The 23,508-nt window shown below is 41.4% G+C and overlaps 2 protein-coding genes across 2 annotated transcripts in view; both read left to right on the forward strand.

Annotated features, from left to right (window-relative positions):
- LOC133558903 (choline O-acetyltransferase-like) overlaps nt 1-23,508 on the forward strand; it is a 50,827-nt gene that overhangs the window by 19,215 nt on the left and 8,104 nt on the right. Inside the window, exons 2-6 of the mRNA XM_061910049.1 lie at nt 10,187-10,263; nt 11,577-11,768; nt 17,043-17,161; nt 18,105-18,158; nt 18,254-18,434. Coding sequence (XP_061766033.1) covers nt 10,216-10,263; nt 11,577-11,768; nt 17,043-17,161; nt 18,105-18,158; nt 18,254-18,434 — 594 coding nt within the window. The 5' untranslated portion in view covers nt 10,187-10,215. The remainder of the gene's footprint in view (nt 1-10,186; nt 10,264-11,576; nt 11,769-17,042; nt 17,162-18,104; nt 18,159-18,253; nt 18,435-23,508) is intronic.
- LOC133558745 (probable vesicular acetylcholine transporter-A) lies at nt 5,552-7,782 on the forward strand. The gene has a single exon (XM_061909902.1). It carries the CDS (start codon nt 5,806-5,808, stop codon nt 7,351-7,353), a length of 1,548 nt encoding a protein of 515 aa, XP_061765886.1. The 5' UTR covers nt 5,552-5,805; the 3' UTR covers nt 7,354-7,782.

Here is a 23,508-nt window from a genome sequence, read left to right on the forward strand (position 1 = left end):
TCCATTGTAAAAATTTGTTTTTTTTTACATTTATAAATAAATGATACCTGGGTTGTACTTGTATAGCGCTTTTCTACCTTCAAGGTACTCAAAGCGCTTTGACACTACTTCACTATTTACCCATTCACACACTGATGGAGGGGAGCTGCCATGCAAGGCGCTAACCAGCACCCATCAGGAGCAAGGGTGAAGTGTCTTGCTCAGGACACAACGGACGTGACGAGGTTGGTACTAGGTAGGATTTGAACCAGGGACCCTCGGGTTGTGCACGGCCACTCTCCCACTGCACCACGCCGTCCGTGTTAAAGTTGTTTATAGGGCCACCCTCTGTGTGACCTGTATGGTTGTTGGCCAAGTATGCCTTGCATTCACTTGTGTGTGTGAAAAGCCGTAGATATTATGTGACTGGGCCGGCAAGCAAAGGTGGTGCCTTTAAAGGTTTATTGGCACTCTGTACTTCTCCCTACAACCGTGTGAACCCACACCAAACAAGAATGACAAACACACCCCCGGAGAACATGCGCCGCAACACAATACAAACACAACAGAACAAATACCCAGAACCCCCCGCAGCACCAACAGCCCCCCTCCCCCAACTCAACCCCGCCCACCACAACCTCCCCATGCCCTCCCAGGGAGAGCATGCCCCAAACTCCAAACCGCCGCCCCGAGGCACTACGTCCGTGTACACAGTGGCGTTCTAAAAAGTCATTCATTTACTTTTTGAAACCATTACCGATATTACATGTTGAAGCATTTATCGGACATCTCTAGAAATTACATCATCTTCCAAATAAGAATGACAAACACATTTCGGGAGAATATCCGCACTGTAACACAACAGAACAAATAAATAAATGTATTATTATAGTTATTATTAAAAGTAGTAGTAAGTATTTCAATGTTTAAATATTTTATCATGAATTGATTAACGTGGACCCCGACTTAAACAAGTTGACAAACTTATTCGGGTGTTACCATTTAGTGGTCAATTGTACGACTTATGTGCTTGTGGAGAGGCGGAGCCGGGCGAACGAGCAGCGTTGCAGGGTACGCTAGAGCCCGGCCCAAGATGGCGGCGAGGAGGCGGAGAATGCGGCCGGGAGCGACGCCACGATTGTATTCCGGTGCGTGGGTTGCGCACCGGCACAAAATCAACTTATCTCCTTTCAATGGATATAAAGGGAGAGAAGGAGGAGAGAAGTTGGCAGAGGGAGGAGGCGAGCCGGGCAGCAGCGACCGAGGAGCGAAGGCAAGGAGCAGACGAGGACGACGACTGAAAAGCAAACCGTGAGCGAGCAGTGGAGAGGAGCAGCTGAAAAGCGATCCGACCTGAAGACAAAGCTTTATTACAAAATAAACAAGTCAAACCTGCTCAAAAGCAATGTCCTTCCTGGATGGTCCGTGGAACCCGCACGACGACGGCAAGAGTCGTTCACAGTGGTGTACTGTGCAATCTACTAATACAAGTTTCAATCAATCAATCGATAAAATATTAGAAGAATGTAAAACTTAATTTAATTTCCTAGAAAAATTATCGGTATATAAACAGTCATGGTCAAAATTTGACATACACTTGTAAAGAACATAATGTCATGGCTGTCTTGAGTTTCCAATCATTTCTACAACTCTTATTTTTTTGGGGATAGAGTGATTGGAGCACATACTTGTTGCTCACAAAAAACATTCATGAAGTTTGCTTCTTTTATGAATTTATTATGGCTCTACTGAAAATGTGAGCAAATCTGCTGGGTCAAAACTATACATACAGCAATGTTAATATTTGCTTACATGTCCCTTGGCAAGTTTCAAGTTGGTAGGCATCCACAAGCTTCTGGTTGAATCTGACATCACGTGGAAACAAAGATAAAACCGTCTGGAGGAAAGTTCTGTGGTCAGTTGAAACAAAAAAGGAGTTGTTTGGCCACAATACCCTGCAATATGTTCGGAAGAGAAAATGTGAGGCCTTTAATCCCAGGACCACCAAGCCTACCGTCACGCATGGTGGTGGTAGTATTATGCTCTGGGCCTGTTTTGCTGCCAGTGGAACTGGTACTTTATAGAGAGTAAATGGGACAATGAAAGAGGGTTACCTCCAAATTCTTCAGGACAACCTAAAATTATCAGCCTGGAGGTTGGGTCTTGAGCGCGGTTGGGTGTTCCAAATGGACAATGACCTTAAACACACGTCACAAATGGTAAAGGAATGGCTAAAATTAAGGTTTTAGAATGGACTTCAATGTGTGGACAATGCTGAAGAAAGAAGTTCATGTCAGAAAACCAACAAATTTAGCTGAACCGCACCAATTTGTCAAGAAGAGTTGTCAAAAACTAAATTAGAATTTGCCAGAAGCTTGTGGATGGCTACCAAAAGCGCCTTATTGCAGTGAAACTTGCCAAAGGACATGTAAGCAAATATTAACATTGTTGTATGTTTACTTTTGACTCATCACATTTGCTCACATTTTTAGTAGACCCATAATAAATGAATAAAAGAACCAAACTTCATGTGACCAACAAGTATGTGCTCCAATCATTCCATCACAAAAAAATAAGAGTTGTAAAAATGATTGGAAACTCAAGACTGCCATGACATTAAGTTCTTTACAAGCTTTTGACCACAAGTGTAGATATCTAGTAATAAGTGTTATGTCCAGGTTAACATACAACAAGTGAGAAACAGTGACATCTAGTGGACAAAGAATAAACTGACCAAGAGTTGAAATTCAGCTTGCAATATAATTTCATATTTTGGGGGGTAATTCTTTTGGAAAAGCCCAAAGTAGACGACATATTAATAATCCATCCATCCTTTTATCTACCGCTCATCCCCTTCGGGGTCACTGGGGGCGCTGGAGCCTATCTCAGCTACAATCGGGCGGTAAGCGGGGTACAAATAATATTCTCAAAATTGTACTTTGTTTGATTTGAAATGGTAAATGTACTTTAAAAAACGTTTTTATTTTGCTAAGAATTTTAATGAGTACAATAAAGGTGACGTGGAAATGATTGCAAGTGTTGTAAATATTGGGACAATTTGCTGATTAATGAAGCATTAATTATACGTCGTTTATATATTTGTGGTAATGTGAGGACCCCTACTGGCCATACATGGGCACAAATACAAAAATACATCTAAAGTAGTTTTTAGGGTGAATATCAACAAATTCTAGATTTGTTAAGAAAATATTAAAAATGAGATGAATGATGAGTTGCGAGAAAACACGTTTTTGTTCAAGTCAAGTCTTGGTCAGTTCTTTTTCTGTCCACTAGAGTTCACTGTTTCCCACTTATCCTCTTATTGGCCAACTGTAAATAAATACCACTTGAGTATTTCTAAAGCTTAGTAGAATAGTATTCATCTTGACTGACTTTAGTTCAAGCACAATAACGAACATATTTTTGAATTAATATCTCCTTGATAGTGTAATTCATCTTTGAGACTGGATCGCATTATATTACAATCAATAATGCAGACCTTTCAACAGACCTCTAGATGGCGTTATAACATTAACGTTTGTGTTGACAGCTAAAAACATTCGGATTTATTTTTGCTGGTTAGTCATACTTATAGTTACATTATTTTCAAGGGGTTGTTACTTGGGAAAAGATGTATTTTCCTTTCCATTGTGCAATGTTTATTTTTATATTAACTTTTTTACTTCTATACATGTTATCATAGTGTCCTTGTGAATGTAATTTTTCGGTGTCATTGGCTATTATTTATATGATTTTATTATATGACTGACTATTCAGCTGTAACTAACATCAACATGTAAATATGGGAGTAAAACAACATTAGCAGTAAGGACTACAAACATATTCTTAACATCAAGAAAAACATGGAGCGTTCCTATAAATGTGGTCTAGATAAAACGTCATATGGGTGTTTGTTGTGTGTCTCTAACATAAGTGGCGTTTTTTGTGTGTGTAAAATAAACAAATAAATAAAAGGTATTACTGATAGAAAGAAGAAAAAAACATCCACCAGTTTCTTGTCATCATAAAGAGAAACATGTATGTCTCCTATTAGAAGGTTAATAAAGAGTTGTAATGTTTTGGGGGGATAAAAATTACATTTTTATATGATATAATATATATTGTAATGTAATATATATAATATATATATTATAATATAATATAATAGAATAAGGGGTAGAAAATTGATGGATGGATAATATATAATATATATACATATAATTATACATATTATATATATATATATATAATATGTGTCTATATATATATATATATATATATATATATATATATATATATATATATATATATATATATATATATATATAGAGACACATTATATACCTATATATGTATATACAGTATAATACATATAATACAATAACTATATTTGAAAATAATACAATAAAAAAATGTAATTCGTATGATATATATATATTATTATATATGAGTGTATATATATATACACAGTATAATACATAAAATAATAATATAATAATAATTATATTTGAAAATAATACAATAAAAAATGTAATCAGTACAATATGATAAAATATATAATATATTATAAATTACTATATATTATATATATGTGTATAAATACGTGTGTGTGTGTGTGTGTGTGTGTGTGTGTGTGTGTGTGTGTGTGTGTGTGTGTGTGTGTGTGTGTGTGTGTGTCTGTGTCTGTGTGATATACTGTATGTATATATATATATATATATATATATATACATACACATTATAATACATATAATAATAATATAATAATAAATATATTTGAAAATAATACAATAAAAAATACAAATCAGTATTTGTTGTGGCGATAATAGTATAAAATAATTTTGCCATAAAAAATGAAAATAACATTTAAGAGTTCAAATCATTTTGTCATTAAAGTGAATAAATAAATATATTATTAGTTCTTAGTATATAATATTAGAGGAAAATGACAACTATACCAATCCCTTGTCAATGTGATGAAGAAACATGTAAACTTCCTAATAAAAAGGCGTAGTACATCTTTCAACTCGTTAGTTTTAGTTATAAAGTAAATAAATATGATATAAGTTGTATCATTTGGCATTATTATTACTAATATTCAAAATTTAAATACGTTCCTTGTTTTTCCATCCCAATGACTCATACAATCTTCAAATATCCAACCAAATTATACAAATTAAACCATGAATTAAACATTATTATAGGGGAAATTATGCAAATATATTTTATTACATTATATATTTCTTCATTTTAGTTTACATGGTGGAGCTGTCCAGGCTTGTGTGGTGCTGAAATATTCTCCAATCCTCTCCTTTTTTTTTCCAATAGTGTTTTTAACATATTTGTTGTCTTTTACATGTTATTAAAGAAAAAGTCCTCGCCTCTGTTTTTTTTTTTTGTTTTTTTGTTTTTTGGGGACGTGCAGTGTGCCTCGGGGAGGGGTCGGTGTTGAATTTGCATAAAAAATGAAGCAGGGCCGCGCGTCACCGCCTTTGCTCAAGACGGGGAGGGAGGGGGTGTGCGGGGAGCACCCGCGGGAGTCAACAATCTGCAGAAGAGTGTGTCTGCACAGTAAAAAGCAGCCCCGCTCGATGTGGCATCATGACTTAGCTCGCAGGCGTTGCAGGTGACTGGAGCGTCCTGGAGGCTGGAGGAGGGTCCGGTGCTGCGGCTTTGGAGCTCCGAGCGAGGTGACCCCGGGACCTGGGACGATGAAGCAGAGGCACGGGAAGAGTCACAGCAGCGGGCAGATGTGTGAGAGAAAAGTAAGTCTGGACAGATTCCTTTTTTAAGCCTCGCTTGAGCCATAAAAGAAGATCACTCACAATGGAGGAGAGCGCCCCACAAGCCCCCAATCTGGCGCAGGCGGCCGCCTCCAAGCTGTCGCAAATGGGGGAAAGAACTAAACAACTGGGAACGGCCATGCAAGACCCCGTCCGGCAGAATCGCCTCATCCTGGTGATCGTGTGCGTGGTGCTCCTCCTGGACAACATGCTGTACATGGTGATCGTGCCCATCATCCCGGACTACCTGGAAGGGCTGCAGAAGGCGGCGGACCGCGCTCAGGTGCCCCTGCAGGGGAACTTCTCCAACGCCACCGGGCACCGTGCGGCCAAGGGCAACTTTGACATGCAGATCGGGATCCTGTTCGCCTCCAAAGCCATCGTGCAGCTGCTGGTCAACCCCCTGAGCGGCACCTTCATCGACCGGGTGGGCTACGACATCCCGCTGGTCATCGGCCTCAGCATCATGTTCCTCTCCACCCTGGTCTTCGCCTTCGCCGAGAACTACAGCACCTTGTTCGTGGCTCGCAGCATGCAGGGCATCGGCTCGGCCTTCGCCGACACCTCCGGCATCGCCCTGATCGCCGACCGCTACACGGAGGAGACGGAGCGGAGCAAGGCGCTGGGCATAGCCCTGGCTTTTATTTCCTTCGGGAGCCTGGCGGCGCCCCCCTTCGGCGGGGTCCTCTACGAGTTCGCAGGGAAGCCGGTGCCCTTCCTGATCCTGGCCACCGTGTGCCTCGTCGACGGCGTCCTGTGCCTCCTGGTGCTCAAGCCTTTCTCCAACCGGGAGAGGGCGAACATGCCGGTGGGCACCCCCATGTACAAGCTCATGCTGGACCCCTACATCGCGGTGGTGGCCGGGGCGCTGACAATCTGCAACATCCCCTTAGCCTTCCTGGAGCCCACCATCGCCAACTGGATGGAGGACACCATGAGAGCCAGCCAGTGGGAGATCGGCATGACGTGGTTCCCCGCCTTCTTCCCCCACATCCTGGGGGTGTTCCTCACCGTCAAGCTGGCCGCCAAGTACCCGCACCTGCAGTGGTTCTACGGCGCCATCGGCATGGTGTTCATCGGGGCCAGCTCCTGCACGGTGCCGGCTTGCAAGAACTTCGGGGAGCTCATGATCCCGCTGTGCGGGATCTGCTTCGGCATCGCCTTCGTGGACACGGCGCTGCTCCCCACGCTAGGCTTCCTGGTGGACGTGCGCCACGTCTCCGTGTACGGCAGCGTGTACGCCATCGCCGACATCTCCTACTGCGTGGCCTACGCCATGGGGCCGGTGGTGGCCGGCAAGATCGTGCACGACCTGGGCTTCGAGCAGCTCAACCTGGGCATGGGTCTGGCCAACGTGCTCTACGCGCCCGCCCTGCTCCTGCTGAGGAACGTGGCCCAGATGAGGCCGTCCTACTCGGAGAGGAACATGCTGCTGGAGGACGGCACCTCGGGACTTTACGACTCCATCAAGATGGAGCAGAAGGAGAAGAAGAGGAAAGGCCTGTGCACCACCATCGACGAGAACGGCATCGAGACCTTCGTGCGGCGCTCCTGCTCCGAGGAGGAATCCTCAGGTGGAGAATATGCGTGAAATTGTGAAATAAGTGCCAAAATGTAGTCGTCTCCTCCCACTTTAATCGATAACACAATTAAAGATTGTGTCGCTTCAGCTGTTTGCAGTAGAAAGAAGCCATGCTGTGGCCTTTTTCCACCTTCAAAGTGATTGTATTAGTGACTTATAAGTTGATTCAATGCAGGGATTCAAGTCAATAACACACGTCATGTCTTTATGCGGGAACGGTTTCGCCTTTTAAGTTGCACCGGGCAATAATTATGCAAAAATGTTGAGTGTGTGTGTGTGTGTTTGTTTGTTTGTGTGTATGTGTTCTTGAAGCTCTTAACTCGGGTCTTCTGTTTTGATGATGTAATCACGGAATGCAAAAGCCTCAAAATGTATGATCAGCTAGTGTACATACATGTATATCGGTGTACATAAATAAATGAATATCACGTCAAGCCATTCTTTATTTCCCCTTTTTTTTTCAATTTTCAAAAAAAAAAAAAATAAATGCAAAAAATTGGCAGTTTTGATTATAAATAATAATAATAATAATAATAATAAAACAACGGCCGGTTTATAATGACTGCAGTGCAATTTTTCAAAAGTGGTAAAAGGGGAGCAACAGGTAAATGCTGTGGGGGGGGGGAATTCAGTCGAAGAGTGGGCCACTGGAGAGGGGGGCCATTCTGAGGCCAAGGAGAAAATAAACTCATACCCATAGCATAAATTAATATGTAAAAAAAAAAAAAAAAAAAAAATCGGCACAGTTTTGATTATAAATCTGTGGTGCCATTAATGGCCCGTTTATTATTTTTAAAACGTGGGAAAAGGGGAGAAACAGTTAAACATTGGGGGGAATTCAGTCGAAGAGTGGGCCACTGGAGAGGAGGTCCAGACTGAGACCAAGGGGAAATAAAACTCATAGCCGTAGCACACATAAACGTGTGTAATATACATAGTACATGTATATTGTTGCGTTTGGACCAGTTCTTCCTCCCAGGGAATTTAAGCGACTGGTCACTCCCAAGTTCTTTCGATGACACATAAGCTGGTTTTAAATGAATCCGAGACAAAATGTCTCATTTTGATATTTTATTACCAAAGCTTTGGGAGACCAACTATGCACATACACCTTCAAATCGCATCGCCCTAGTTGATCTGACCTTTCTACAGAAGCGCTGTCTTTCTTCAATATCTCCCCCGCCCCCACCTACCGGAACAAATACCCTTATTTGTTCTTCTTAGCCTGGGACATTTGAGATAAGAAGAGTGTTATGGCTTCTCGTTACATTCCAACCTTCAAAGTCTACGCATGGCCAACACTTAGCTGTTTTAAAATATAACTAGGATTTAAAAAGATATCCATCTCCGTCTATATATATATATATACGTTAATATATTTTTATATGCAAAGTGTGGCCCTCAAATGCGCTTGCATTTGTAATTAATAGCAATACCACAAATAAACCAAGACATAAAATCAAGGCCTTTAACAGAGGCGGTTCAAAAAAAGTGTCTAAAATAACAATACCAAGCAAGGACCCAGTACCTCCCTGCTAGGCACTCGGCATCAAGGGTTGGAATTGGGGGTTAAATCACCAAAAATGATTCCCGAGCGCGGCCATCGTTGCTGCTCACTGCTCCCCTCACCTCCCCGAAGGGATGGTTCAAATGCAGAGGGTAATTTCACCACACCCAGTACTTTAACTGTAATACAAATATCCAAATAAATGAGTTAAATGCCAAATTCCTGGTGGTGGAAATCCAAAATGGTTACGAGGCGTTCGTGCACAATGGGCCAAAAGTGTTGTGTGACATGGCGGCGGTGGCGTGAATATACGTGAGGTGGCGAAGAAAAGTTGCTGGCGAATAGCAGGACTTCGGGGAGGAGCATCGACAATTGGTAGACCACCCCCCCCCCCGCCCCAACGTCTTTCCTGAGCCAGCGAGGGAGTTTAGTTGAGCCGGCGGTCATCTTGCAGCTTTAAAGGATGCTCGAAAAAACGAATCGAGCTGCAATTGGAGAGAAAAATTCTCGATTGCAGGTAAAGGTGGACGCACTCGAGCCCCTCGCTCGGGCGTGAAGACAAAAGAAGAGGGGTTTTTTTTCTTCTTACAGGTAAGCCAGAATTTAATAATCTAAGAATCCGGTTTTAAGACTTCCCACACTGGAATGGACCCTAAATGCATCATAATTGGTTGGTGTCAATCTGTGCAGCAAACTGTGATGCAGCAATAAGAAAAAGTGTTTGCTTAGCTTGTATTTCACGGTTATTATTTTTGTTATACCTCTTTATTTACATGCAAAAAATGCCTTCAAATGATAAAAAAAATATATATATTTATATTTTTTAGGGTCAGTATTTAGGAAGTGTTTAGTATGTATTTTTGCATGTAAATTATGAGCTGGGGAAAAAGGTTATATTAGGGGTATTTTAGTGGTATGTTTACGCAATGGAGAGAATACAAAATATGTTTTGACCATGAAAAAATGTAAAAAGCAGGACGTTTACTGGGGGGGATCGTAGTATCCTAATATTATGAGATGTGAAATAAGGAACTGACCACGTTTACTAAAAAAGAGTTTTAGTTTGAGCATTCAGCAGCTTTGGGTGTGAGACTTTGATTGACAGTCCACTTTGGACGCGGCAATTCTGCACTTGAAAGATGGTTTCGTCTTCTTTTTTTTTTTAAAAAGGGAAATGCTGACTATAATTGCTCTATTCCGAAATGCACTTCTATAATATGGTGCTACATATATTAAAACAAATATTAGAAGTACATTTCAGTACAAAAAAAGTAATAATAATTCCATTGTGCATGTGTGCATACTATTTTTTTTTTTTTTTTTTGTTTTTTAAAGGGGATTGACCGTGCCTGACCATCAACAACATGCCTGTTCTCAACCAGGAACCCTCCAAAGATTTGGCCCCCAGTGATGTAAATATTATTTTATTATTTGGTTATACAGCGGGGCCAAAAAGTATTTAGTCAGCCAGCGATTGTGCAAGTTCTCCCACTTCAAATGATGACAGAGGTCTGTCATTTTCATCATAGGTACACTTCAACTGTGAGAGACGGAATGTGAACAAAAAATTCCAGGAATTTTAAAGAATTTATTTGTAAATGATGGTGGAAAATAAGTATTTGGTCAACCATTCAAAGCTCTCACTGATGGAAGGAGGTTTTGGCTCCAAATCTCACGATACATGGCCCCATTCATTCTTTCCTTAACACGGATCAATCGTCCTGTCCCCTTAGCAGAAAAACAGCCCCAAAGCATGATGTTTCCACCCCCATGCTTCGCAGTAGGTATGGTGTTCTTGGGATGCAACTCAGTATTCTTCTTCCTCCAAACACGACGAGTTTATACCAAAAAGTTCTATTTTGGTTTCATCTGACCACATGACATTCTCCCAATCGTCTGATGTATCATCCATGTGCTCTCTGGCTCATGCGCTGGCTTAAGCAGGGGGGACACGTCTGGCACTGCAGGATTTGATTCCCTGTCGGCGTAGTGTGTTACTGATGGTAACCTTTGTTACTTTGGTCCCAGCTCTCCGCAGGTCATTCACCAGGTCCCTCCTGTATGGTTCTGTGACTTTTGCTCACCGTTCTCATGATCATTTTGACCCCACAGGATGAGATCTTGCATGGAGCCTCAAATCGAGGGAGATTATCAGTGGTCTTGTATGTCTTCCATTTTCAGATAATTGCTCCCACAGTTGATTTTTTCACACCAAGCTGCTTGCCTATTGTAGATTCACTCTTCCCAGTCTGGTGCAGGTCTACAATTCTTTTCCTGGTGTCCTTCGACAGCTCTTTGATCTTGGCCATAGTGGAGTTTGGAGTCTGACTGTTTGAGGCTGTGGACAGGTGTCTTTTATACAGATAACGAATTCAAACAGGTTCCATTAATACAGGTAACGAGTGGACGACGGAAGAGTTCTTAAAGAAGAAGTTACAGGTCTGTGAGAGCCAGAGATCTTCCTTCTTTGAAGTGACCAAATACTTATTTTCCACCATAATTTACAAATAAATTCTTTAAAATTCCTACAATGTGAATTCCTGGATTGTTTCTTCACATTCTGTCTCTCACAGTTGAAGTGTACCTATGATGAAAATGACAGACCTCTGTCATCATTTGAAGTGGGAGAACTTGCACAATCGCTGGCTGACTAAATACTTTTTTGCCCCACTGTAAATCTAATCTTAATTGCTATTAACATTAAAAAAATACACCTGTTGTTCAGAGTCTGCCAAAACTGCCCCTACCAGCGCTGAAGGACACCCTGGACACGTACCTGAGGTGCGTGAAACACCTGCTGACAGAGGAGCAATTTAAAACAACACAAGAGGCGGTGGAGCACTTTGGCGCCCCCGGTGGTGTGGGGGAGCTACTGCACAGAAAGCTCTTGGAGAGGCGGGAGAAGGAGGCCAACTGGGTAAAAAAAAAAAAAAAAAGTGTTATTATATCATTATTTTTTGAGACAAATTATTTCCTCACATAGAGGCCATATTTACTCAACTGCAGAGAGTAGCAGTCTTTGTGGGTTCTTCCGAGGATGTTGTAGTCGTAATGATTTGTGCAGTCTTTTGAGACATTTGTGATTTGGGGCTATATAAATAAACATTGACATTGATTGATTGATACACTACATTGCCAAAAGTATTTGGCCACCTGCCTTGTCCCATGTATGAACTTGAAGTGCCATCCCATTCCTAACCCATAGGGTTCAATATGATGTCCATCCACCTTTTGCAGCTATTACAGCTTCAACTCTTCTGGGATATGGCTGTCCACAAGGTTGCGGAGTGTGTTTATAGGAATGTTAAACCAATCTTCCAAAAGCACATTTGGTGAGGTCACACACTGATGTTGGTCGAGAAGGCCTGGCTCTCAGTCTCCGTTCTAATTCATCCCAAAGGTGTTCGGGTCAGGACTCTGTGCAGGCCAGTCAAGTTCATCCACACCAGACTCTGCCACCCATGTCTTTATGGACCCTGCTTTGTGCAGTGGTGCACAGTCATGTTGGAAGAGGAAAGGGGCCCGCTCCAAACTGTTCTCACAAGGTTGGGAGCATAACATTTTCCAAAATGTTTTGCTATCCTGGAGCATTCAAAAATCCCTTCACTGAAACTAAGGGCTCAAACCTAATTCCTGAAAAAGAATACCACACCATAATTCCTTTTCTGCCAAATTTCACACTCGGCACAATGCAGTCCGAAATGTACCGTTCTGCTGGCAACCTACAAACCCAGACTCGTCCATCCGGTTGCCAGATGTAAAAGTGTGATTCATCACTCCAGAGAAGGCTTCTCCACTGCTCTAGAGTCCAGTGGTGACTTGCTTTACACCACTGCTTCAACCACTTTGCATTGGACTTGGTGGTGTATGGCTTAGATGCAGCTGCTCGGCCATGGAAACCCATTCCATGAATGCTCTGCGTACTGTGCGTGGGCTAATCGAAAGGTCACATGACGTTTGGAGGCTCTGTAGCAACTGACTGTGCAGAAAGTCTTTGCACGATGCGCTTCAGCATCCGCAGAACCCTCACTTAGACTTAGACTTCCTCTTTATTGTCATTCAAATTTGAACTTTACAGCACAGATAAGAACGGAATTTCGTTACATAAACTCATGGTAGTGCAGGATTAAAAAAAAAAAAAGCACTAAGGTGCATACATAATTAAATAAATATATATACATTATATATATATATATATATATATAATATATATAAATAAATAAAAAGATTACTGTACAGATATATATATTTTTCACATGCGTCCACGTTTATGGATGTATGTTATATTGTCTTTTTTATTCCAGCAAGTTAATCCATTTTTGGGGGGGGAGTTGAGGGGATAATTTAATTATGATGCTTTCAAGAGTCTTACGGCCTGGAGGTTCTGTAACAGTCCTTGGTGGGGGTGGGAGGAGTCTTTGCAGAATTTCTGAGCCCTGGTCAGGCAGCGGCTTTTTTTCTCTGTCAGTTTACGTGGCCTACCACTTGGAGGCTGAGTTGCTGTTGTTCCCAAACTCTTCCATTTTCTTATAATAAGCCGACAGTTGACTTTGGAATATTTTGGAGCGAGGACATTTCAAGACTGGATTTGTTGCACAGGTGGCATCCTGTGACAGTTCCACGCTGGAAATCACTGAGAGTGGCCCTTTCTTTCACAAATGTTTGTAGAAACAGTCTCTATGCCTAACTGCTTGATTTTAGGACACCTGATTCTCACATTTGGATGGGTGGCCAAATACTTTTGGCAATATATAAGCTTTATTAAAAAACAAATCCTCAAATGTATACGTATGATAGGACAATTATTTTTCACTACTTAGTAAAGGGTAGATATCAGCAGTTGTTTGATTAAAGTATCATTCTAGTACTGGGGTCGGCAACCTTTACCACTCAAAGAGCCATTTTGACCCGTTCACAAAATAAAGAAAACAATGGCAGCCACAAAACTATTTTGAAATGTAAAATGAAATAACACTGCATACAGAGGGTTTTTTTCCCACTTTGTGCTACGTATAAACCAGGGGTCTCAAACACGCGGCCCGCACCTTAATATGAAAATGAAATGATAGTGGGACCCGCAAGTTTTTTATAAATGCCGTTTGACAGCATCACACTTGCCAACCATCCCGAATATTCCGAGAGTCTACGGAATGTCAGATCAACCATTCTCGCGAATGTTTGTAGAATTTCCCTCGATTAACACTAATAATGGCAACCATGAAGTGCTTCAACACGTCCAATCAGCTTGCTAGCCCAGTCACATGTCGTAGGAGGCTTCTGTTGACACACGTAAACGATTGCAATGCATACTTGTTCAACAGCCGTACAGGTTACACTGAGGGTTGTGATATAAACAACTTTAACACTCTTAGTAATATGCGCCACACTGTGAACCCACACCAAACAAGAATGACCAACACATTTTGGGAGAACATCGGGCACTGTAACACAACATAAACACAAAATAACTATTACCCAGAATCCCATGCATCTACATTATACACCCCGCTTGCACCAAATCCCCCCACCCCCTCCGTGCATTGGTTGAGGTGGGCGGGTTTGGTGCTAATGTAGCCCGGAAGAGCAGGGATGCATGGAATTCTGGGTATTTGTTCCTTTGTGTTTATGTTGTGTTACAGTGCCAATGTACTCCCGAAATGTCCTTCTTGTTTGGTGTGGGTTCACAGTGTGGCACATATTAGTAGGAGTGTTAAAGTTGTTTGTATTACAACCCTCAGTTTAACCTGCATGGTTGTTGACTAAGTATGCGTTGTAGTCGCTTACATGTGTTAACAGAGGCAGAACATAAAATGACTAGTCGACACGCAGATCGCGTGATGTAAAAGCGGGCGCGACGACATGTTGTAGAGGAGGTTATAGACATTGCCATTACTGCACACCCTCAGTATTGTAGTCCAGGTGAAATTTGGAGAATGTTATCCCCGGGTGATTTCTGAGAGAGGCACTAAAATCCGGAAACTTCACGGAATAGTCGTTGGGGTCGGCAAATTAGCAGCTGAGCCACATCAGAGTTATCAAAAAGCCGCATGCGGCTCCGGAGCCGCGGGTTGCCGACCCCTGTAGTACGGGGTCGGCAACCCGCGGCCGTAGCATGTGCGCCGCCCTAGTGGCTCTCTGGAGCTGTTTCAAAAATGTATGAAAAAGATGAGAGGAAAAAAATATATTTTTCGTTTTAATATACTTTCTGCAGGAGAACAAACATGACACAAACCTCCCTATTTGTTATAAAGCACACTATTAAACATTAAACACAATAAACATGCTTCACTGAATCGAGTATTTGGCGAGCGCCGTTTTGTCCTACTAATTTTGCCGGTCCTTGAACTCACCGCAGTTTGTTTACATGTATATAACTTTCTCCGACTTTCTAAGACGTGTTTTATGCCACTTCTTTTTCCGTCTCATGTTGTCCAGCAAACTTTTAACGTTGAGCATGAATGCACAAAGGTAAGTTTTGTTGATGTTATTGACTTATGTGGAGTGCTAATCAGACATATTTGGTCACTGCATGACTGCAAGCTAATCGATGCTAACATGCTATTTAGGCTAGCTATATGTACATATTGCATCATTATGCCACATTTGTAGCTATATTTAAGCTCATTTGGTTTCCTTTAAGTCCTCTTAATTAGGACCCTATTGAAAGTGCTGTGTTTTATTATTATTCCGCACCTACGCGCTGTAATTTGACCCCCTTAACATGCTTCAAAACTCACCAAATTTGACACACGTCGGTATAGCAAACCTTCCCAACATATTAAGCAACAAATCCCCCAAAATGAAAATTGCGCTCTAGCGCCCCCTAGGAAAAAATTACAGATAAAACTGCATGTAACTTCTGTTAGGAATGTCATAGCAACATGAAACAAAAACTCCTATGTAGGTCTGACTTAGACCCAATTTTCATACACTCACTTCTCTCAGCAAAAATCTACAGGAAGTTGGCAAAAACCCCTTCAAAATAAAATTTTCGCAAAAAATGCTATTTTTTGCCTCTTTGCGCTGTAATTTGACCCCTTTAAAATGCTTCAAAAGTCACCAAACTTGGCGCACACATAAGGACTGGCGAATATTGCGATCTGATGAAAAAAACAAACCCCATAACTCAAAATTGCGCTCTAGCGCTATTTTGAATAAAACACTGAAAAAACTGCTCCTAGAAAGAAAACACAGACAGAATTGCTTGTAACTTCCGGTAAGAATGTCGGAGCGACATGAAACAAAAACCTCTATGTAGGTCTCGCTTAGACCTACATTTCATAGATTGACAACCCCCAACAAAAATCAACAGGAAGTTTGCAATCCCCCCTTCAAAACAAAAGTTTTGTAAAAACCGGTCACCTTTCTTCAAACATTACCTCCTCTGAGTGCGTTTGTTGTTTTGGCTTCAAACTCGCACAGGAGAGAGATTGAACCCTTCTGATTAAAATTATAGAACAGAGTTTTGATAAGTTCTCAGGTTCTGATTTTACACGCCTTCAAAGAACCCCTGTGCAAAGTCTCCAAAAAAATGTCATTTTTGCCTCTTTGAGCTGTTATTTGACCCCCTTAAAATGCTTCTAAACTCGCCAAACTTGACACACACATCAGGTCTGGCATAAATTGCGATCTGATGAAAAAACCTAACCTCAAAACTCAAAATTGCGCTCTACGCCCCCCTAGGAATACAACACGGACAAACTGCTCCTTGGAAGAAAACACAGACAAAACTGCTTGTAACTTCCGGTAGGAATGTCAGAGAGACATGAAACAAAAAACACTATGTAGGTCTCACTTAGACCTACATTTTAATAAGTAACATACTTTAGCAAAAATCAACAGGAAGTTTGATATTTTCACTTCAATAAACAACTGCATTACTTTCACAGTGCATTAGATTCTCAAAATAGTGGCTCCAAGGCGTCTTCTAGCGCTTATCTGGCCGTGAGTCTCGGGGGCAGCAGCCAAAGGCGGACCCGACCAACGCTGCTTGCAGCTTTAATTCAATTTATATCTCATGACACACTATCTGTATGTAATATAGCTTTTATTTTTTTGCGGCTCCAGACACATTTGTTATTGTTTTTTTGGTCTAATATGGCTCTTTCAACATTTTAGGTTGCTGACCCCTGTTCTAGTAGAAACAAGATGTCCTCTTTAAGTGAATGTTTCTTTGTTTCTTGGAGTGTAGGTGTATGACTACTGGTTAAATGACATGTACCTCAACAACAGACTTGCACTGCCGGTCAACTCCAGCCCTGCGTTGGTCTTCCCGTCACAGAACTTCAGCGCTCCTATAGATTCCCTCAGGTGTGTGTGTTGTATAATGATGAAACGTCTGTGTATTTACGTGAGAGTCTTTACCTGGGAAAGAGATGCAGATTTAGACTTGGACTTAGACAAACTTTATTAATCCACAAGTGAAATTGTTTCACACAGTAGCTCCGTTTCATAGGATGTAAAGCATAGGTGTCAAACTCTGGCCCGCGGGCCAAATTTGGCCCGCCGTGTAATTTTATTTGGCACTTGAAGCAATATCAAATTAACATTAGAGCTGGCCCGCCGGTGTATAACACCGCATGCAACCATTCTCCCGAATTCCACCAGGACAAAAATATTGGGGGTTTGCCTTAAAGGCCCTGCCTTTAGCGTCCCCTACAACCTGTCGTCAAGTCCGTTTTTCCTCCTCACAAACAGCGTGCCGGCCCAGTCACATAATATATGTGGCTTCTACACACATGTAAGTAAATGCAAGGCATACCTGATCAACGGCATACAGGTCTCACCGAGGGTTGCCGTATAAACAACTTTAACACTGTTACAAATATGCGCCACATTGTGAACCCACACCAAACAAGAATGACAAACACATTTTGGGAGAACATCTGCACCGTAACACAACAGAACAAATACCCAGAAAATCCCTTGCAGCACTAAGTCTTCCGGACTGCTTTTTTTAAACATGATGCAGGGATCAAATTCCAAATGAGTGAATTTCTGCAAAAAATAACCAAGTTTTCCAGTTTGAACGTTAATTATCTTGTCTTTGCAGTCTATTCAATTGAACATAGGTTGAAAAGTATTTGCAAATCTTTGTATTCCGTTTCTATTTACAACAAACAACGTGCCAACTTTACTGGTTTTGGGTTTTGTAATACATCTGCACAATAAACCAGATTGTTAAAAAGATCTACAATAATTACTAATGATGCAAAAAGATCTTACCTTGTTTGTTGCTTCTTCTGTCTTGTAGGTTTGCTGCAAACTTGATAGCCGGAATTCTAGAGTATAAAAATCAACTTGATGCGTAAGTGAAATATTCCAATTCTGACTCATGACAATAAAGGATGTAATAATAATAATAATAATAACAGTAAGAATATGTGTTCTAAATGTTGGCAGACGTACTTTACCTGCGGACTACGCCCGAGGTCCGCTGGGCGGTACCTGTCTGTGTATGGAGCAGTATTATCGGATCTTTACCTCCTACCGGGTACCGGGCCATGAGAGGGACACCCTAGTGGCGCAGGACAGTACTGTGATGGCGGAACCGGAACACATCATTGTGGCATGTAAAAACCAGGTCAGATGGAAACACTTAAACACTACATCCAGAACCTCAAGTCTACTAACCGTGAACTTCCAACCAATTACCAGCTAATGGTGCCAACTTTGGCCGATGATAAATAAATCTTCAAAGAAAATTGCAAGCATCTGTTGATCTATTTCAGGGGTAGGGAACCTATGGCTCTAGAGCCAGATGTGGCTCTTTTGATGACTGCATCTGGCTCTCGGATAAATCTTAGCTGACATTGCTTAACGCGATAATTATGAATAATTTCGTTGGTAATCACAGTGCTAAAAATAACGCACAAAATATAAAACATTCTCATGCATTTTAATCCAACCATCCGTTTTCTACCGCACCTGTTCAAGAAGTCGCATTAATGGTGAGAAATATTTTATGTCACGATGGGGGGGTCGCAGCTTGCTGTGGGGTCGTTCTACCAGGAAGGCAGACGGACTACTCGAGACATGGCATTTAGGTAAAAACATGATTTAATTTTAACTAAAAAAATATACAAACAAAAATCGCTCACAGCGGAGGCACAACTTGGGCTAAAGAACAAAGCTAACGCATAAACAGACTAAGAACATAAATCAAACAAAACTTACTTGGCATGGCATGAAGCACGAAACTATGGCAAGGCATGAAACAAGTCAGCACAAGGCGACTGACTGGCAAAGACGAGCTTAAATACTGCCTCTGATTAGTGATCGGGAAGCAGGTGAGCGGGCATTTTGTCCACCAGAGACAGGTGGACAAAATGAGTAACCAAGGAAACCAGACAAGGGAGTGGAAAAAAAACAGGAACTTAAAGAGTCCAAAGGACAAACAGCACATGGCCGAACAAAAACATGATCAACAGACATGACATTTTATTTATTATTGGTTAGCTTCAGAATAACAATGTTATTAAAAAGAATAAGAGACTTATTATAGTCTAAAAATGTTGGTCTTACTTAAAAATGCACACATTTAGTTGTATTCAGTGTTAAAAAATATGATATGACTCTCACGGAAATACATTTTGAAATATTTGGCTTTCATGGCTCTCTCAGCCAAAAAGGTTCCCGACCCCTGATCTATTTGGTGAAATAATAGATGAACGCACATGCCCAAAGGCCAAAAGTAACAAAAAACAGTTCTAGAAATACTGGTTTTCACTAATTTGAATCAGTTCTTGTTTGGTCTATGCAACAAACACACAACAAAATAACCAGAGGTCCTTGCTGGAGGTAACACTATAAGTGCTAAAGCGAAGACCTCCACTAAGGACAAACCGTTAACTAAAGCAAAATCTAAACCAGGAAATCCTAAACCAACTACCAACACATACCTAAGAAATTAGCTCCTTGGTGCTAGAGCCCAGACCTCCCCCAAGGTGAAACTCACATCGGAAGCCCTAAGGCAGTGGTTCTTAACCTTGTTTGAGGTATTGAACCACACCGGTTTCATATGTGCATCCACCGAACCCTTCTTTAGTGAAAAATAAAATGTTTTTCAAATTCAAGTTACATGATCTTTTACTGGTGCACAACCGTGCATGAACATCACCTTGTTCAAAGAACAAAACCAACACAGTGCATGAACTCCTAACAAATTACACACCTGCAAATCAGTTTGGGTTCTGCTGTTGCCGTGTCCCTAATATGCCGACAGGGAGAAGTTTTTATGTACACGATGAGTCGGGTGTGGCTTGAGTGGAGGCTCCACCGAACCCCTGAGGCCGACTCACCGAACCCCTAGGGTTCGATCAAACCCTGGTTAAGAACCACTGCCCTAAGGTCATTCAATCGATCGCAACTGAACTGTAGAATTTGTCTTAAAAGACTCTTCGCTGCTCACCTGAGCAGGCTTTAGTCTGAGGGATGGTATCAAGGCCCGGACAATTTACGGTCTAACAGGAGGAGGGGCCTATGTCCAGGGAAGAATGGTTTTACTCTGTAAAAAAAAAACTATAATTTCAACCATTCTTAAGAGACATTTTAGCCTCTCACAAAAACAGAACATTAAGTAGACCAGGGGTCACCAACGCGGGCACCAGGTCGCCCGTAAGGACCAGATGAGTCGCCCGCTGGCCTGTTCTAAAAATAGCTCAAATAGCAGCACTTACCAGTGAGCTGCCTCTATTTTTTAAAATTTTATTTATTTACTAGCAAGCTGGTCTCGCTTTGCTCCACATTTTTAATTCTAAGAGAGACAAAACTCAAATAGAATTTGAAAATCCAAGTAAATATTTTAAAGACTTGGTGTTAAATAAATTCATTTATTTTTTTACTTTGTTTCTTATAACTTTCAGAAAGACAATTTTAGAGAAAAAATACCACCTTAAAAATGATTTTGGGATTTTTAAAAACATAAAACTTTTTACCTTTTAAATTTCTTCCTCTTCTTTCCTGACAATTTAAATCAATGTTCAAGTAAATGTATTTGTTTTATTGTAAAGAATAATAAATACATTTTAATTTAATTCTTCATTTTAGCGATGAGGTGGCGACTTGTCCAGGGTGTACCCCGCCTTCCACCCGATTGTAGCTGAGATAGGCGCCAGCGCCCCCCGACCCCAAAAGGGAATAAGCGGTAGGAAATGGATGGATGGATTTTAGCTTCTGTTTTTTCAACGAAGAATATTTGTGAAATATTTCTTTAAACTTATGATTAAAATTTAAAAAAATATATACCGGCAAATCTAGAAAATCTGTAGAATCAAATTTAAATCTTATTTCAAAGTCTTGTGAATTTCTTTTAACATTTTTGTTCTGGAAAATGTAGAAGAAATAATGATTTGTCTTTGTTAAAAATATAGCTTGGTCCAATTTGTTATACATTTTAACAAAGTGCAGATTGGATTTTAACCTATTCAAAACATGTCATCAAACATCTTAAATTAATCTTAATCAGGAAAAATTACTAAAGATGTTCCATAAATTATTTTTTTAAAAATTTTCAGAAAGATTCGAATTAGAATTATGGGCTTCACGGTGGCAGAGGGGTTAGTGCGTCTGCCTCACAATACGAAGTTCCTGCAGTCCTGGGTTCAAATCCAGGCTCGGGATCTTTCTGTGTGGGGTTTGCATGTTCTCCCCGTGAATGCGTGGGTTACCTCCGGGTACTCCGGCTTCCTCCCACCTGCAAAGACATGCACCTGGGGATAGGCCCCTCCCACCTGCAAAGACAAGCACCTGGGGATAGGTTGATTGGCAACACTAAATGGTCCCTAGTGTGTGAATGTTGTCTGTCTATCTGTGTTGGCCCTGCGATGAGGTGAAGACTTGTCCAGGGTGTACCCTGCCTTCCGCCCGATTGTAGCTGAGATAGGCACCAGCGCCCCCCGCGACCCCGAAACGGAATAAGCGGTAGAAAATGGATGGATGGATTCGAATTAGCTAGTTTTTGTATTCTTTTTTTCAGTTGAATTTCGAATTTTAAAGAGTCAAAATTGAAGATAAACTATGTTTCATAGTTTATATTTATTGTGAGAAATCATTAAGATGATCAGTGTTTCCACAAAGATAAATAGCATTAATTATTAATGATAACATAGAGCAAATTGGCTATTTCTGGCAATTTATTTAAGTGTGTATCAAACTGGTAGCCCTTCGCATTAATCAGTACCCAAGAAGTAGCTCTTGGTTTCAAAAAGGTTGGTGACCCCTGTAGTAGACACTTCAAGTTGCATGTATCCGCTTTCTTGCTCAGGCATACCCAGCAGGCACAAGACATTGATACAACGTTAATTATACATACATGTCCTTTAAAACTGACTCTGAAACAACGTTGCAAAATAGCTTTTTAAGTAAATTGAGTCAAATTTGATGTCCCAACATTGGATCCACTTTGTTGGTTGGGAAATGACCAAATGTCAATGATCAAAACGTCACAACCTGACATTGAATAAACGTCGTCAAAAAGTATGTTGTTTCAACGTTGTATCCCCGCTGCCTTGTGGGTTGGTCTGGGAAGACACAAGGCTAGGGTAGCACACCCTGAGAGAAAAGCAAGTATTGGTATGCACACCATAGGCGGTCCTCAGACAGACCGGAGCTCCGGCAGCCTCCACAGCTGTGATGAGGTATCTGTCGTCCTGGGTTTCCCTTCCCACAGCGAAGAAGTGACGGAGTCTGTGCGTCTCTCTAGTCACAAAAGACCTCAACGGCGGAATGGGATGGTTGCATAGAAGCTCCACAACGGTCACAAAGGCGGAAGAAGGCTGCAGCAAAGACGGGCCCCCAATTGTCTTGGTCTCCATGCCATTGGACCCTGGCCTTCTCTTTGCCAAGGACAGTGTGGTGGCTGTCTGTGCACCAGTCTCCCCACTTTAAAAGACTCCACGCATAGGCGTTCTCCTGAAGGCAGACCCACCAAAAGGAGGACAATCATACTCGTCTCGAGTGTGTCGTAGAATATTGGTTGGGAAATGACCAACATTCAACAGTCAAGTCAATGTCAGAACCCAACATTGATTAAACGTCAAGAAAACGCATGTTGTTTCAACGGTATGATCGAGTTCCTCATCGTCAACACCTAATTCAACAAGTTCTTAACGTTGTTTTAATGTCTTGTGCCTACTGGGTACATTCGGCTTTCTCTTAAAAATTGCTTGGGGCCATGGTACCAACTGTCAGACTAGATTTTACCAATCTGAGCATGAAGCCCGCTCGGACGAAAGGCACAGCTGTTATGATCCGCTGGCCGGATCATATGTGTTGTGGACTTTGATTGATTGATTGATTGATACTTTTATTAGTAGATTGCACAGTACAGTACATATTCCGTACAATTGACCACTAAATGGTAACACCCGAATAAGTTTTTCAACTTGTTTAAGTCGGGGTCCACGTTAATCAATTCATGGTAATTCATGGACTTTTGACTTTGTTTGTGCACTTCCTGGTTTATTCTGTCACAATGGTTACCTATAAGTGTCACCTGTTCCTAGCTTTTGACGCACACCTGTTGTAAATTACTGTCCCTTATTTAAGCCTGCCTTTTCCGTTGTTTCGACCCCGCATCCTAGCTTTTGTTACCCACGACAAGTGACGTCGCTGCTCCGTTTCTGGTAAATCTGTGTTCTACTTGTTAGCTTCCACGC

This window comes from Nerophis ophidion, linkage group LG09 (assembly GCF_033978795.1).
Source record: "Nerophis ophidion isolate RoL-2023_Sa linkage group LG09, RoL_Noph_v1.0, whole genome shotgun sequence".
NCBI classification, from domain to species: Eukaryota; Metazoa; Chordata; class Actinopteri; order Syngnathiformes; family Syngnathidae; genus Nerophis; species Nerophis ophidion.

Bases quoted from the DNA above. Each gene is read 5' to 3' on its own strand.
- LOC133558745 (XM_061909902.1), top strand. From the start codon at position 5,806: ATGGAGGAGAGCGCCCCACAAGCCCCCAATCTGGCGCAGGCGGCCGCC.